General features: G+C 49.9%; 1 protein-coding gene across 11 annotated transcripts in view; it reads right to left on the minus strand.

Annotated features, from left to right (window-relative positions):
* Window positions 1–16,465, minus strand: part of LOC119441900 (protein lava lamp) — a 281,369-nt gene that overhangs the window by 141,534 nt on the left and 123,370 nt on the right. For 10 of the 11 annotated variants that reach the window (XM_037706559.1, XM_037706556.1, XM_037706551.1 and 7 more), the window contains exon 2: window positions 10,408–10,638. In XM_037706559.1, coding sequence (XP_037562487.1) covers window positions 10,408–10,638 — 231 coding nt within the window. Of the gene's footprint in view, window positions 1–6,307; window positions 7,159–10,407; window positions 10,639–16,465 lie in introns of those variants that run through there. The other variant, XM_049661701.1, reaches the window with a different exon arrangement.

Below are 16,465 nucleotides of genomic sequence, written 5' to 3' on the forward strand. Positions count from 1 at the left end.
TTTACAAATTGTAGCCACTTAAAATACCAGGCACATCCACTAGGAACGAATTTGGAACTAGCACCAGTTTTGAGATAAGCGCTGTCAAACTTGAGCAAGAAATGCACTGTTTTTCCACTGACTTATTTACCGAAATGCCTTTTTATGGAATGAAGCACAAAAATAACTGGAACATCAATGCATTTCAATGCAAATATGGGAACAAGTATCATAAAACTGGTGAAATCCTCAGAATATTTTGCAAGTGAATATGACCCGCAAACTCATTGGCTACCTCTATAAATAGCAATACACACTGTAAAATAATTAGTTCAGAAGCTAATTGGTAAAATTTGGTAATCCATCAATTATTAGTTTCGATTTCTTGTGTAAATAATGTCAGGCACTTAAAGCAATCAAACTCCAGAAGTAGAATTGTGGAAGATCCCACGACGATTAAAAAACGATGTCAAAGATAAGGAAGGAGAAAAAAAAAAAAACCTGTATACTAAACTGTGGATAGGTCATTAGACACATCCACAGACCCATCCACAGCCCATAAGGCGCAGACGTCCGGAGCCCTCAACGCGCGGCACTCGAACGTGAAAGACTGCGCGTTGTGGCCGAGAGGAGCCCTGTTCTCGGACCGCGACGACCCATAACACCACCGCCTCGGAGGGCTCTTCCTCGGTTGGCGTCATTCACGGCGCTAACGTGTTCAACGCTCGCCGCGCGCTACACTACCTCTCGACGAGCGCCACAGAACGCGCTCCCGTGGGAACGTTCAGGTGAGAAAAATCGTTTAACGATGTTTGAACGAAACTAACCGGCATCACGTGTCGTGGCTCGCACGTCGTTCGGTAAACTGACTGACACAAATGAAGTAGCAGGCCGAGAGATATACGATAAGAAATGTAGAGAAAATACGGCACCGTGACGTATGCGGTTGCTGAACAAGTCGCCGACATCATACGACATCTACATCACAAGTCGCCGCCGCGGTAAAGTCGCCGACATCATACGGCCAACGCCTCCTATAAAGTCTTCATAGGAGGCGTTGATACGACATCTACATCACAAGTCGCCGCCGCGGTAACTCAGCGGCTAGCTATGGCGTCGCGCTGCTGAGAACGAAGTCACTGGTTCGATCCCATCCGCATTCAAAGCTGGAATGCAAGAAAACGCTCGTGCGACGTGCAAATATATTCTTCAACAGCAACGCGCAGGACGATGCGCTTTACTGGTAAGTAGTAAGCACGTGTCGCCTGTCCGTTTGCTTTATCAATCGGAGAGGGGACACGAGCATGTAAGCGTATATATATGGCTTTCGCAGCCCTCCGGGATAAAGAGGCCGGACTTCCTGCATGGTAATGTTTAGGTGGTGGTGGAAGTAATGGTTACGAAGCGCGTGTATAAAAGCAGCAGATGCTGTTCCAAGAAAACCGCCGATGGAAACAGCGCATCGTCCTGCGTGTTTGTGTTACTCGCGTGCCTCCGCGTCTCGTCGTTCTCGCGCTAAACAGCACATTGGTGCAAGTAAAACAACTGTACCTAAACAGGTAAGGTCCCTGTATGGCCTTATAAACAGGTATAGATCCGCCGCGCGCCATACGACGGTCTCGGAATTCGTCGCTTTCTTTCGGCAAGTGTCGACAGCTGCAGTGCGCACGCGCATGGTCGTAACAACTTTATTAAAATTCTGCTCAGGTTAAGGTCTGGCAGGCCCGAGTCCTGCCCCTCACGAGAAGCGACCCTTTCGGGCCCAGGCGACGCGGGCTTGCTGTCGTCTTTCATCTGGCGTTCTCAATTCAGCTCCTCCCACGTCTGTTGTGAGGGAGCTGGCAGGAGCGACTTGGGAGGGGGTAAACCATCGCGCCGCCAAAGAATGTGATTTTGGGCAGCCAATGTTTGAATTGTGCAGTTTTGACATGTTGGGTTCCATTGCCCGTTGGTATAATTATGGCCTGTGGCGGAGCCATATCCCACGTCACAGCTATAGGACGCCACGGCTGACTAGGCCGTGTGAGTCAGCGTCACGTCACTTTACGATTTTCCGCCATCGTTTCGACACGGAGTGCGCACGCACTCCAACGTGGGCGCCCGAAAGAAGAGAGATGGAGGAAAAAACGGACACGCGGTGGGCCCGCGTCGGCGCAAGATGCCACGCGCCTGACGCAAACGTTCTTCTTCGACGACAGACTCCAAAAACGGGGCAATTCATCGACACGCAGCTCGGGTGAAGGAAACACGCATCCGTCACGCATACGCTGCATGCAACCGAGGAAGAGGCATCGGTAAACCGAAAACGCGCCGTCGTCGTCGCAAGTACAGCACGCCGCATTTTACGTGCTCCACCAACCCATGTTTTGTGTGCGTTCGAGCTGACCGCGGTTGCCACCTCTTTAAGCAACAGCACGGATAGACAAGGGAAGCTGCACGGCGAACACATGACAAGTGGTCTCTGCTCGGTCTCGAACGTGCCCATAAATTCGAGAGCCCCGCATTGCCGCTTCTCTTCCTTCGAGAGACGTGACTCGAACATGAGATGCCGCCCTCGGCAGCAGAATGCCGCCATAGCCAACTTGTCTAGGAGGTGCTTCTACATGGGGGTGCATTTACTATTGCTCTCTAGAAAAAAAAATCAATTTTCCGCAACTTCTGTACCATGTAGAATCGTCGCGACATTTAAACAATACATATCTGACAAATGCAACTTCGATTAATGAGCGAAGCAGCACTGGTTCGCAAACATCAAGGACACGTGCCCACACGTGTAGGACAGCAGCGCCGCCGGGCTTGGTATCGATGGCACTCTACAAACATCTATAGAGTTACTGTATATGTATATTGAGCAACTCTACAAACGTCTAGAGTTACTGTATATTCTACCTTTGCTAGCATGTCGACTGCTAGGCGACCTCTAGTGACGTGATCAGCTACGCAGATGTGTCGTCCGCGCTAGCCGTGCCCGACAGATAAGCAGGCGAACAATATGCACGTCGTTGTGCGTCTGAGATGTTTTGCACCCGAGTCCAGGCCGTCGGCCCTAATGTCCTCTGAACTGTTGTCAAAAACACGCCAGTCCAACTGAAAGACACTTCAGAATCTGCAGCGCGTGCCTTCGTCCTCCCGCGCATCATTCCAGAAAGGCAGCACCGGTAGCCTCGGGTACCGTCTTTCGAATCGGCCTCTTTCGGCCCCGAGCCGTGCTCCTTCAAGGGCTGCAGAAGATAGTGCCAGCTTTTCCTCTTCTCAACATGAAACACTTCTCTCTCGACCTTGGCGATGCGGACAAAGCATCGCCACAAATAAATGTTTTTTTCTTCTCTCGACATCAACGAGCCCGATTCCCTCATCTCCTTGACACCCGAACAGTGCCGGTGTGCGGGGCCGGGTGACCAAGTCTCTCGAGGAAGTCACTCCACAGACGCAACTACGTGGATAAACTCTTAACCAGTCGCTCTGTTGTATATATTTAAATAGTTGTCTTCTATACTGCGTCCTCTCTGCTGTATTCGCTCCGTGGCCTTTTACTCCCTCACCCCCATCCCTCCTTTATATACCCGTCGTGGTGGCTTAGCGGATATATGGTGTTGCGCTGCTAAGCACGATCGAGGTCGCGGGATCAAATCCTGGCCGCGGCGGCCGCATTGCGATGGGGGTAAAATGCACAAAGCCCGTGTCCCGTGTACACATTGGGAGGGGCGCGTTAAAGATCCCCTGGTGGTCAAAATTAATCCGGAGTCCCCCACTACAGCGTGCCTCATAACCAAATTGTACTGTTGGCCCGTAGAACACCAGAATTCAATTAAATTAAATTCTCATGCCCCCAGTGCTGACCGCCGTTGAATTATCAGCAGACTGCATGCGCTATACAGGGTGCTTCACTTAACTTGGGCCAACCCTCAAAAATATGCAAATGCCACGTAGCTGGACAGAACCAACCACCGTTGAAGTATCAGTAGACTGCATGCGCTATACCGGGTGCTTCACTTAACTTGGGCCAACCCTCAAAAATATGCAAACGCCACGTAGCTGGACAGAACCAAGGTAATGTTGTTTGCCGTCGCTTGGAGCTACTCAGATTATTCATTGCATTCCGCCCAATTATATAATTAGTGTTAATTAACCAATCAACTTCTCAATTATAATTAGATTAAAATTGTCAATGAGAAAATTATAGAACAGCATGAAACATTCCCGATACAGCTTTCTGTTGCTCAATAGGTGCTACATAAAAAATTTGGAGGACGGCTTCGCCTTCAAGAGTGGAACGCGATAGCATTCAAAGATTCTTGACTGTTTCTCACAATTCCCGGCAACTGCAGCTTATGTAACCGTAATGTTTACCGGGAAACGCTGGCGGTGAACGCTATGCACGAAGGCGCGCTTTCTGGTAGAAACGCGGCCTCTTTCGTGGGCCGGCCTTCTTTTATTGTTTGCACCTTTCATATTTCAGCCTGAGAAGATTTAGCATAAAAGGCATGCGCTGCCGGTGTTTTGTTTCATGACAATTGTTTGTGGGCTGTCACTCTCAAAATTTCGAGGAATAACTTTGTAAAGAATGCAAGACAAATTGTGAGCAACTTTAGTGGTAAAATATATTTGGAGGGCCTGCGTGGTTGGGGATGATTTCCTCGGCCGCGGGCGGCATTGCCGACGCCGGATTTTCTGGGACACGGGGCCCTAAACACTATAGCGCTAAAGGTGTTTTTTTCCGAGCGTGAAAGAAAGCCGCGCCACTGGCCCCTCGAGGCACTTATCGAGTTGGACCTTCAGGAAGAATCTTTCTCAAGACACGTGTGCCAAGACGGGCCCGGAAGCTAGGTCGTGATGTCCAACTATCGCTGCAAGCCACTCGCTCGCTGAAGTTCATTCAATCGCATGGACGCCTCACGACATTTTACACTTTAATTGTGCCAAACAGAGAATGCTCTACTGTTTCATCGGAACTTTTATGTTTCCAGGGCCTCTCCCATCTAAGTGCGCACCAACAGACTGTGACAGCTTCGTTCCCAGAAAATACGTTTAGCGTGGAGGTCCAAGGAATTGCTGCACTATGGAAGCGGATACGCTGCAGGGTTCATACAAAAAAACTATATTTTCGCCCGAAGCCGCGGGACAAAAGCCAATTTTCTGGTATGAAGAGGGCACATGATGCACAAGAAGCTTGTCCAGTTAAGATGCGTTTTTCCTCGTTGCTGGAGTGCAATGTGGTAGCGTGGATTGGGTTTGTTTACCCGAAACGAATACACTGAAATGCACGTCGGGACTGCAGCCGCAAAGGTCAGAGTTCAGAACGACTGCGTTTAGAAACAACATAACATCATGGGTGTGGGAATTATAAACAAGAGGGTAGACTGCATTTGTGGCCAAGTCATCTCACGACATCATCTGGTAATGAGACAAATTTGGTCACGAAATGACAATGACACAAAGTACATGCATCGTAAAGGAGACGAATACAAAGGCTGCGGGCAATTATGAGCCAGGTCGACGGTAGAAAAAAAGTGACGAGGCAACACCATCGATGACGTCAGCGTCCGGAATAAGGAACTGGTAAACGTTGGTGTAAAATGGCTACAGAACCCTCATAAAAACCGCGAGACGGCGTGAAATTTGGCCAATGCTAGAACCCTGAGCACACCAAAGCCTGATCATAACTCTTTTTTTTTTTTTCTTCGCGCTGTTAACAAATCATTCGGGACCGTTACTGAATCCCCCGGCTGACACAAACCGCGGTGTCCCATCAGTCGCGCTCAGCGCGAGAGCCATTCATTACGCTAAGCGTGTTGTTTAGTAAGCGCACGACAGCGCGCGCTGAGTGAAGAGAGCGTTCTACAGGACATACCAGCCTCGTTTACGCGATCTACGCGGTAACGTAGAAGAAACGTAGAAGACACGAGGTAAAGCGTGCGTGCGTGCGTAAGCAGGGTACGTGGGAGGGTGTCAGAGCGAGAGCGAGAGTCGTTAAACGCTGCCGCGGAGCAAGACGACCGTCAATACGTACGGCCGTCGAAACGTCTGCGCTGACTGGTGGATTCAGGAGAGCAGGGGGTCGGAGGGGGGGGGGGGGGGGTTCATGTATGCTTTAATAATTCCTCTCATCCCCCTTGTGGCTACCCTGTACCTGTCCTCGTCTGCACACGTGGTGTCCGTGTGTGTGTTCCTTGAAATTCGTGAGTGTTTTCAAAGCCGCTATACGCAGGAGGCTATGGCTAAGCGCAGTTAACGACTTCGCACCAACTATAGCTATAGTTCTTTGCGCTGCCAAGGTGCGCAGTACAAAGCGCATATAGAAGCCTCAACTACGAAAAAATGCACGTACCAGGGGCAGCCGTCCATCAACTGCGCAGTTCATCCGACGACTCCCTCGCCGTCGTCATCTAAGATCCCCTCCGAAAACACGCCACTACGTATAGATGGAAGATCGCGCGCGCACACACACGCGCACTCGACGGCCGCCACTTCTCGCAATCAGGTGGAGATGAGTGGTTGTTTGGCCCCGCACTTCTGGTAGCTTTTCTTTTTCGCTTCGTTTCGCTTCGAGGAAAAAAAAAACACGCAGCAGAGTACGCGTCGTCTCGACACAACGCGGTCACAAAAACGAACGTACGCAAGCACAGACACACACACAAACGCACCCGACGACGGACACGGCAGCAGCAGGGCCAGCGGAAACAGAAAAAAAGAAGCGTCGCGTGGGGAAGAACTGCGCACAGTTTCCTCGTCGTTTTTGTCGTCGTCGCCCCGTTTACGCTGTCATCGTCGTCCTGTCCAGAAGACGAGTAAATTTAATATATAAAAAATGTAAAGACAGCAAGAGAACACGTCAGCCAGCCAGCAGCAGCAGCAGGCTCGCCGCCATTCCGAGTCCGTACGCTTTCTCACATTTCCGTCGTAGAAACTTTCAGCCAGATGGAGTACGCGGATGAAGGCCACGAAACGCACTGAAGACTGTCGCCGATCATATACGCCGCCTCGGCATCAACACAACCCCGGGACGGCGACCGTGTACACGGCCTGCTCAGCACCGGCGACGACCCCCAATGTGCTTGCAGTGTACTCTTATAAGGGGTAAATATCCGCGAGGAGCAAATTGGGCTAAGCTAGCTGGCTGGCTGGCTGACTGGCTATAGGCGCCGAATATCCGAAGTTCTTTCGGCGCGGGCGACACAGTCGCTTCTGCCAGTGTGTCGTCGCATACGTGTGCGTGTGTATGTGTTCGGTACCACGGAAGCCCTCCTCCCCCGCCCTTCCCGCCCCATCCGTCGTCCTACGGCGTCACCGCGCACAGTGACCCTGCGCCCTCGGCCACCTCCTCATTCTCGCACGAGGGAGTCAGAGCAGCCCACAGCGGAGAGGACCCGGTGTTTCCTAAGGACCCCGTTATATTCTCGGAGAGCCGAGCTCGGGCTCCCCCAGCCAGCGCTCGAGCGCGGGGCGCTATTTCGGTCGGCGAACACAGGCAGGGCTCGTCTCGGGGTCGCCTCAGCTTGCCACGCGCTCGGGCGCGCGACTATAGAGCGCTCGCCTTCGGGGAAGAGGAGGGAGGTTGGGCGAAGAACTATCGGGTGTAGCGCGTTACCCAACACCGCGTCGCCCAATTTTTTCCACCCCCTCCCTGCCTCTCTCTCTCTCGACGCCAACCCCCGTCCACGCTTCTTCGCTCCTCCGGTCGCCGATGCGAGGAAGGGCCCCTGGACCAGCTGTTCGCCTTCCGTCGTCTTCGTCGAAGGCGACGGTGTGCGTACGTATGTGCGCGAGGTTTTCAAGGCAAGATGCGGTCGGTCGCGCCTGTAGGCGACTGTCGGTCGTTGCCCCCTCGCTCAGCCTCCGCAGCTGTATCATAGGAAGAAAACAAAGACTAACAAAGAGAGAGAGGGAGAGAGAGATACTGAGAGTGGGACGAAGGCGCGAGGTTCGAGCCCGCGGCGGATGTCGTCAACTTCTGTGGCCTTTCTTCAGCCCGCCTTTGATTTTTTTGGCACCGAAGATATAAAACGGGCCTCGCTGCCGCTCGCAGAATACACGAGAGGTCTCGTCGCGTAAACATTCGCGACCCCGCGTAGACGCGTCAATGACTTCAGTCCGCCTCGCAGATATATAATTAGGAAACGACGAGCAGTGCGCGTCCAGGGCCGAAATTCGCGAGCGCGAGCGAGCGTCACTCGGCTGGCCGTCCTGCCTGTATAGTATGTACCTTTATAGTTGTACATAGCTGCCATTCACCGCTCTCGACTGGCAACCCTGGTTGGCTGCGAGCCCGGATGTATAAGGCAATAAAGTTCATTCGCCATCTTGCGTACGTCGATGCATGGTGTCAGAAGCGGGATCGGTGACTTTTTTTCGGCAGTCGGACCACAAAACAAGCCCACGGAATGGATTTTCAGAAGCCGCCCGCTGAGCTCGTATACTATCGGGCAGCGCCTCCTCTACTCTAAGGAGGCGTTGTATCGGGCAACGTCGCGGAGAACTGGAGAACTGCATTCTTTAGGCTGGCGAAGCAATGGTCGTCAGATCAAGGAGCACGCAGAAGCCTCCGTTCGTACTTGATTATTGCGTTCGATCAGCTTTTCTGTGCAAGCAAGGTGGTCTAGTGTGCGTTCAACTGGCGCTGGAGCCTCCACACGCTTTCCTCAGTTCATGTACAGTGCTGTACAGTAATGTTGAGTGTTGCACAGTAACGAATAAGGACACTTGCGCAGACGGTGTTCAAAATGCAAGAGCTTAGACAGCTAGTCAAGCTTCGGGCGAAGGCCGGTCTGAGTTCGACTGCGTGGTCTTGAGTGAGTGAAAACCCCACACGACCGGAAGGATTGCTCGTAATAATTTGTGCATAGGCTGTCGAAGCGCTGATGGATAAAAGCAACCCACAGCGGGCGAAATAAAGTTGCACTTGATATTAATCGAACACAATTAGCCAAATAACACGCACATGTCATGATGAGCATCTATACCCGTGTAATTGAGCCATCATTAAAACAGCTTGTATACGTCAGATCGGAAAACTGAGAAACCGAGAGAAGCTCCTGTGTCTTCACTGCTGCTGTCATTTAAAAACTAAATTCCAGAGTCGACCAAAGTAAGTGCTAGGAGCACTAAAGGCTATAGTTTCGACGACACCTCCAAACGAAGTTTTATTTTTCCTCTGCCAAAAATAATTAAACCTGACAAATAGTCGTCACTTCAGACGGTGCATGACGTTGCTCGTAGAATAATTCCAAGAGAAATGTGCAACAACGCGTAAAAAAAAAAAAAAAAAAAAAAAAAAAAAAAAAACTGTCGATCAAACCGATTTCTATAGGCGCGGTAACAATATAATTAAGTTGTTAAGATTGTTATGCCATCGTAATTAGTTGCTGTACTTCGCGTTTCTTCCACGCCTTTGCGTCATCGATGCTCGAACCGACTTTTTTTCAGTATCTATAGGCGAGTAGCCTTTTCCGCTGCCGTATATATATTTTACAAATACAAGGTCTGTAAGAGGGCCGACGCAGTTTTAATACCAGCTGCGCCACTCTATAAGCAAGAGACGTAAATATTCTCCACATTCCGTTTCCTTCAGCACGACACCGCCACTCTCAGCCGTGCTCCTCAAATTAAGGCTCCGATAAAAAAACGGCGTTCTCGTTAAATATACAGAAGAGCGACGCCAAGCAGGAAAAGAACGTTCGGCTCACTCATCTCCAGAATGCGACGGGGCGCTGGGTTGCCCGCACGGGGAGCGGTATATACGTGTGTGCGCCGCTCCAGAACGTCCCGCGGCGTCTTCAAAGCTTCGCAGCCCGCCCTCTAGACAACCGCGTATACCGTGTCACGGCACCTGGACTGCGCAGTTCGGCGCACACAGAAGCTTACAACTTAGAACTGACTGGAAGTTGAGCTCAAGTTGGCAGGGATTAACGTTACTGAAAGGCAGGCGTGCAAACACGCGACCACGTTGTACTTCTCGTTCTTGCCCTTCGGTAACGCGAATCGCAACGCAATCTCGTTACCCAGCTGCGCAACTTTTTTCCTGCATCTGTTGTGCACTGCTGAGCGCGGGCTATAGCGGGTTCGCTCCCGGCCGCATTCCGACGAGGGCGGAATGCGAGAAGAGCTCGCGCACCGCGTGCTTGGGCTGCACGTCAGAGAGCCACGGGAGGTCAAAATTAATCCGGAGCAAAATTAACCCCCCCCCCCTTTTTTTTTTTCTGTACGGCGTGCCATATATGATCATATCGTGGTTTTGACACGTAAAACCCCATAATTTCATCGAATTAAATATCTTTCTTTCGCACGTGACACACCATTTTCTTGGTGGCGACCGAGAAAAATGGCATAAGTTTCTCTGTATAGCCTTCGAATAGCGTTTCTTGTATGGTAATTTTTTTTGGGGGGAAACTGTATATACTCTTTCTCTCGGTCCTGCCTTGCATGCCTTACCGTGCAGGCGAGGAGGTCGCTGTTGTCGTGGCTGCGACGCTCTCCATGGGAGGCGGCGGAAGCGGGCGACGGCGGTGACAGGCAGCCCGAGACGGCGCCGGCAGCAGAAGCAGCAGCAGCAGCAGAGGGCGGCGAGGAAAAGGAGGTCCCGCTGCTGTTGCTGCCCGGTGAGGAGAAGGAGGCCTTCTGCTGGGCCGACCGACGGTGAAGGCGCTTCCGCTTCTCAGCAAACTGCACGGATGGAGAGACAAGCACTTTTATTTATTTATTTATTTATTTATTTATTTATTTATTTATTTATTTATTTATTTATTTATTTATTTATTTATTATACCCTCAGGGTCAAAGGGCATTGCAGAGGGCAGAGGCTACAGTCAGCACGACTGTATAAGAAAGAGACGTTTAGAGCATTGGAAAAAAAAAAAAAAAAGGCAGGGAAGAAATTGGTACGACCGGATCCGTAACAGGCATAGGCAGCGATACAAGGTAGACAAAGAAGTGCCGAGGGGAAAAAAAAAAAAGAAAAAGCAGATGTATACAAATATGCTTGAATGAAAAACAAGTGCAGTATACTTTATTAAATCAAGCAGGTCACGTTACTATTTGTCACCGCCCCGTTTCAAAGGGGATGCCAATAAATCATCACGAACAGGAGCATCACTGACACATGTCAGTGATGCTCCGTTGTATCACTTACACATGTCAGTGATACATTGCTCACGTTTTTCCAGTGACCGTTTTTCACCGGCTAATAAATGCTACTAAAGCTAGCGCTCGCCGATAAAGTCCTGTGCCACAACTTTCTCGAATGCTGTTGCCGGTTTTATAGCTAAAGAATGCTTCTTCAATGAGATTACGTGCGTGAAGCGAATAGTGGCGTATAACAGCGCTCAGCGATTGAAACTCGATACTCGGAGCGCGCATGGCTGCCGGCGCTTCCTTGCACCACCGGTGCAGCGCTGGGGACACCGCGAGCATTACGTTACAAACGATGAAAGCGAGGGGCCCTTGTGACACATTGAATCAATCAGCGATCAATCAGCGATCAATCAGCGCTCATCGGTAGCGCAAGAAGTACCGGCCGTCATGCGTGGTCCGAGCTGAGCGCCGCATCGGGCGTGAAAGCGAGCGTGAAATTTTCCGAGCGTGAAAGAAAAGAAAACACGCAAAATTGCTGCTCTCACGGCTGCTCGAGGTCATTTTGCGTCTATTCGTGGGCTTCTTTCCCGCTCGGAAAAACACTTCTATGTAGCACGTATTGAGCAACAGAAAGCTGTATCGGGAGTTTTTCGTGGTGCTCAACAATTTTCTCACTGACACTTTTCATCTAACTATAATATTTGAGAAGTTGATTAATTATTTAAGAACAATTATCTAATTGGGCGGAATGCAAAAAAAAAATATCTGAGTATCTCAAAGCGACGGCAAACAACATTTCCTTGGTTCTGTCTAGCTACGTGGCATTTGCATATTTTAAAACCTTGGTGCATGATAGTTGGGACACCCCGTATACGCGCTAGCCCTCGTATTTCCCCCTATTTTAGCACCCATGCAGAACGCTCGGATGAACAGTTCTTACTAAATCACTATAGGCCTACATACGGCTACTTCAAGGTTGGACGCCTCCAAAAACTGACACTGTTTATTTACATAAAAAAAAAAGCATATGCGTGAATCCCCAAGTCCCTCAAATCAAATAAGGCAAATAAACGCGACAAGCAGATATTCGGTTTTTTGGTTGTTCTTTTTTCTCTCTCGAACCACTCGACAAGAAAAAGGCCCAACTTTGCTGACGACACGCATAACTGTTTCTCCCGTTGAAAAGCGTCAACATTCCGCAGTTCAGAGGTCGTTGACACTGCGGCCCAGTTAACGCCTCCCGGAGAAGACGCCGGCGCAGGTGAGTATACGAACAACGTTTTGACAGCGACGGTTACACGACGCGCGCAGTTCGCGATGCACAAAAGCAGAAGGCATAAGCACTGCGACGGGACGTTGCGGTGCGCTGGGAGACGCTTGGTTCCCGAGCTCAACCCCCGAAAAATGTGCGCTGCTTTGTACGCCCGAACGTTTACCTTGAAATCCTTCGCAGACATCGGGTAGCGTGGGCGGGTCAAAATTGCCCGCGGTTGCTTGAATGAGCGGCGCGATGCTCGCGCCGTGACTACCACAGCTTCGTCTTCCTCAGAACAGACCGCACGCGATGGCGCTGCCAGTATATATAGTTGCACTGGCAAGGGCTTAAAAAAACCAAGGGTCGACGCTAAAGAAGACAAGGTCGACACACATGGCGGTACAAATAATTCTGCCTCTTTTATCATGTTCATTGTTCCCTCATTTTGCATCTTATTCGTATCGTATCGCAGGCGCAATTATGTCGACCTTGTCTTCTTTAGCATCGACGCTTGGTTGACCTTTTTGAACAAGAGACCAGGTGAGCCGATCCCGGAGATAGTGCAGTATATATATGGTGCAAAGAGGTTACTTTTATATTATATTGGCTCTAATTACGCCCGAACCATTAATTTTACCTACTCTACGACTGCTTCTCGCTTCTTGACTTGTTGAAACCTACATTTTTATACCTTCTACGACTCGCTACGACGCTCTGGAGGCGCGAAAAGGGCATTTTCTTTATTCTAGAAATGGTTACAAGATACCAGATCCCAGATACGCCCAACCCGTGCGAAGCCAGCAACGAAGACATTGTCTTCAAAAGGAGGCTACATTTCAGCCTTGTATATACCGTATACCCGATGCAAGAACCAAATCGGCATTTATTCTCACCTAGCCTGAGTGAGCGACTTACGTGTTCATCATCGTCATCATCAGCCCACGTCTACTGCACGAAAAAAGCTTGTGCCTGCGATCTAAAATTAACGCCGTCTTGCGTCAGCTGAACCCGTCTTATGCATGAAAATTTCATAAGTTCATCCCTTTCGTGCGCGCGCCGGGGGCGCCCAGCTGGGAAGATTGGCCCTGGCTTCGCCCGAAACCTCACCTGTCTTCTCCCAGTTGTATACATGTAATTCAGGGAGATATCGTCGGCTCATCGCCTGCTGCTGCGAACATGCACACTCACCGGCATCGTGGGAAACGTAGCGAGAAAGTCGCTAAATTTAGAGAGTTTTTAGCCACCCAAACGACGCCCTTGTCGTTTTTTTTTTTTTTTTTTAGTCTTAGCGACTTCTTTAGCGACGTGAACAGCCAGCAAATTGCCTTGGTAAAATCCCTCAAGAGTATTTGAACAAGTTCAATGCCTCGTCATACAGGGTGTTTCAGCGAAACCTTTCAAAATTTATTTAATGTTGCCTGTGGCAGATAGCCCAATTCTAGTTATTGAGCTGGTCTACTGGAAGAGGCGGACATGACTTGCAAAAAAAAAATGTCACAGTTTCGCCCTGAGGGCGAAGCAATGAATGCGATAGCAACACAGCAATGTCATACGAAGTAAGGTGAGCGGCTTTGGTAGCAATATGAATTGTAGTAAACATGAGCTGATTAAGTAAGCAGGTGTGCTGCGGCGTAAGTAGACCGACATGAAGAGAGACTCGATGACCACAAGAAGGCGCGTGTGAAACGGTGGTGTTGATGAGAAAGGCTTCCCGTGGGCTGCGCGTGCGAAGGGACACACCTGGAGCGCTGCACTGCCGATCCGGGCAGCATTGCATGTGTAGCGTGCGTTGGAAAATGTGGCCCGACTATTACTAACTGAATGAACAAGCGTGGTGTGAGCGCGCACAAACAAACATGAATAGATCACACTGAATGACTGCAGACAACGACTGTCAAAACGCTGGCAGCAAGCAGATACGCCGCAGCGGGCGAAGGTACGCGCGGTCTACCGCTTCAACGGAAACTGAGCGGCGAATGCACAGCGCATAAAGGTCTGAGTCGTGTGGAGATAAGAGACGGTGCGCGAGAGCGACGAGTGACGAGCGCGGTTGTTGGCAGAGTAGAAGTGCGCCCCCCTCCCCCCCCCTCGCTCCCTCCGGCGCTGGCTTCCCGCTTGTTGGCAGAGTAGAAGCGCCCCCCACCCCCGCCCCCGCTTTCTCCGGCGCTGGCTTCCCGCTTCCTTGCTTGCGCGTGGGAGATTGAGTGCGTTCGCTCTCCGTGATAGCGCGCGTCCCCGCACGCTTCCGCTCGGGCATACGGCGCGCGGCGAAGATTTTATCTATACGGAACCTCACGGCGACGGCGACGACGACGGCAGAAATCCGGTTGAAGTGTCCATATAATTGCTATCGCAATAAAATTGAAATGCATAATCGACTAATCAACAAAATTGACTAATTAAGTTTTTAACTAATTACCTGATGGTCCATATCGCAATTTACAAATTGTAGTCGTGGAGTTCGCAAGGCGGATCCATGCACTTGGAATTAATTCTCGGAGTGACACCAGTTTCGAGGTATTAATCCCCGAACTTTGCGGATAAATGCATTGGCGTTCCAGTTAATTTTGTGCTTCAATGCATAAGGCGACGTTTTGTTAAGAAACTAACTGGAACGCCAATGCATTTCTCCGTAAAGTTCGGGAATTAATATCCCGAAACTGGAGTCATCCCGAGAATTGGTTCCAAGTGGATCCGCCTTGCGAACTTCACGGCTACAATTTGTAAATTGCAATATGGGCCATTAGGTAATTAGGTAAAAACGTAATTAGTCTTCTTGTTAATTATTCAATTATGCATTTAAATTTCTTGTGCAAGTAACGTCCGCCTCTCCGAGTAGACCAGCTCATGGATTAAAATTGTGCTATCTGTCACAGGCAACCTTTAAGAATTTTTGAAAGTGTTCGCTGAAACACCCTGTATATGCGCCTCCATTTGTAGCTACGCCTATAAGACATACTAAGGAGCTTATTAGCGATCTACATCGGCGATCGCATCAAAACTTATCTTCTAGGGAAAGCGCGATGTTGAGACCTGATACCGTTCTAGAAAATCGAGGGTTTTCACTTCCTATACCGTCCACTCGTCACCACAGGATACAATTTAAAGCTAGTTTCTAAAAATATAATAAGACGATAACGAAAAATGAAAACACAAAATAACAATTACACGAAAGTCACCATCATCATTACCATCACAAGTTAGCGAGATTACGCTAATAATGGAGTGTTCATTCTGGGCCGCTATAAGTGGCGACCCTGTCAGAAAAAAAAGAACTCACGCAGGAACTCCTCTCGAAGTTGTCTAAGTATGCGCAAGCAATGTGTCACTTGCTCGTCTCCACGCATCCCGGTGTCATAAATCATAGTTATGAAACTTGATCCGACCAGTACAAACGACAGCGCTGCGGCGACACGAACTGCTGCGGACTGCGGCGCAAGGTGAATTGATGACACGACCAAACCACTGCAGGTGGCAGCGCCAGGTGCGTTGATGACGTTCCGATCATCATAAGCCGTTATCGCTCTTTAGCACCTTATCCATAGGCGTCGAACCATTATGAACAGTGATCAACCGTACTCCAGCGGCGGCTGCGTAAGGCGCGGCCACGCGGGCTTTATCTTGAAAGCGATCTGCGATGTGGACAGAGTGCGCCGAGTGCTGATAGCTTCGTGTGCGCTGTGTTCTCGCCGCTTAGTTGGCGTTGAAGCGAGAGGCAGCACGAAGGTCAGTCAATTCGCTCGCTGGATGCTGCGGGCCCTATCTTGAAAGCGATCGTCTTACGGAACGGACGGACGGTTTTTCTCGTCGGGTAAGCATAGAAATGCTTACGCATTTAAACAATAAAGTTACCAACTTGGAAAGAAATCGGCATGTAGACGGCCTCTGAACACTGACGTCATACGACCGCACAGCAGCAGGCGAACGTCGACTCGGAGAAGATCCTATTACAGTAATTTCAGTTCCCTTCTCCGCGTTGCGCTTTTTTTGCCAACACAATGGCGCTTAATTACACGGCCATATTTCAAACAAAAGACGAAATGCGAATCGCACCTATATAGCTGCTACAGAATTTACGGTTGCGCGTGCATAGTTGCATCACACGGGTGCCACAACCACACGTTGCGCCTCAGACACAATTAACAGCTATATAATCAAAAAGCA

The sequence above is a fragment of the Dermacentor silvarum genome, chromosome 2 (assembly GCF_013339745.2).
Source record: "Dermacentor silvarum isolate Dsil-2018 chromosome 2, BIME_Dsil_1.4, whole genome shotgun sequence".
Lineage (NCBI taxonomy): Eukaryota > Metazoa > Arthropoda > Arachnida > Ixodida > Ixodidae > Dermacentor > Dermacentor silvarum.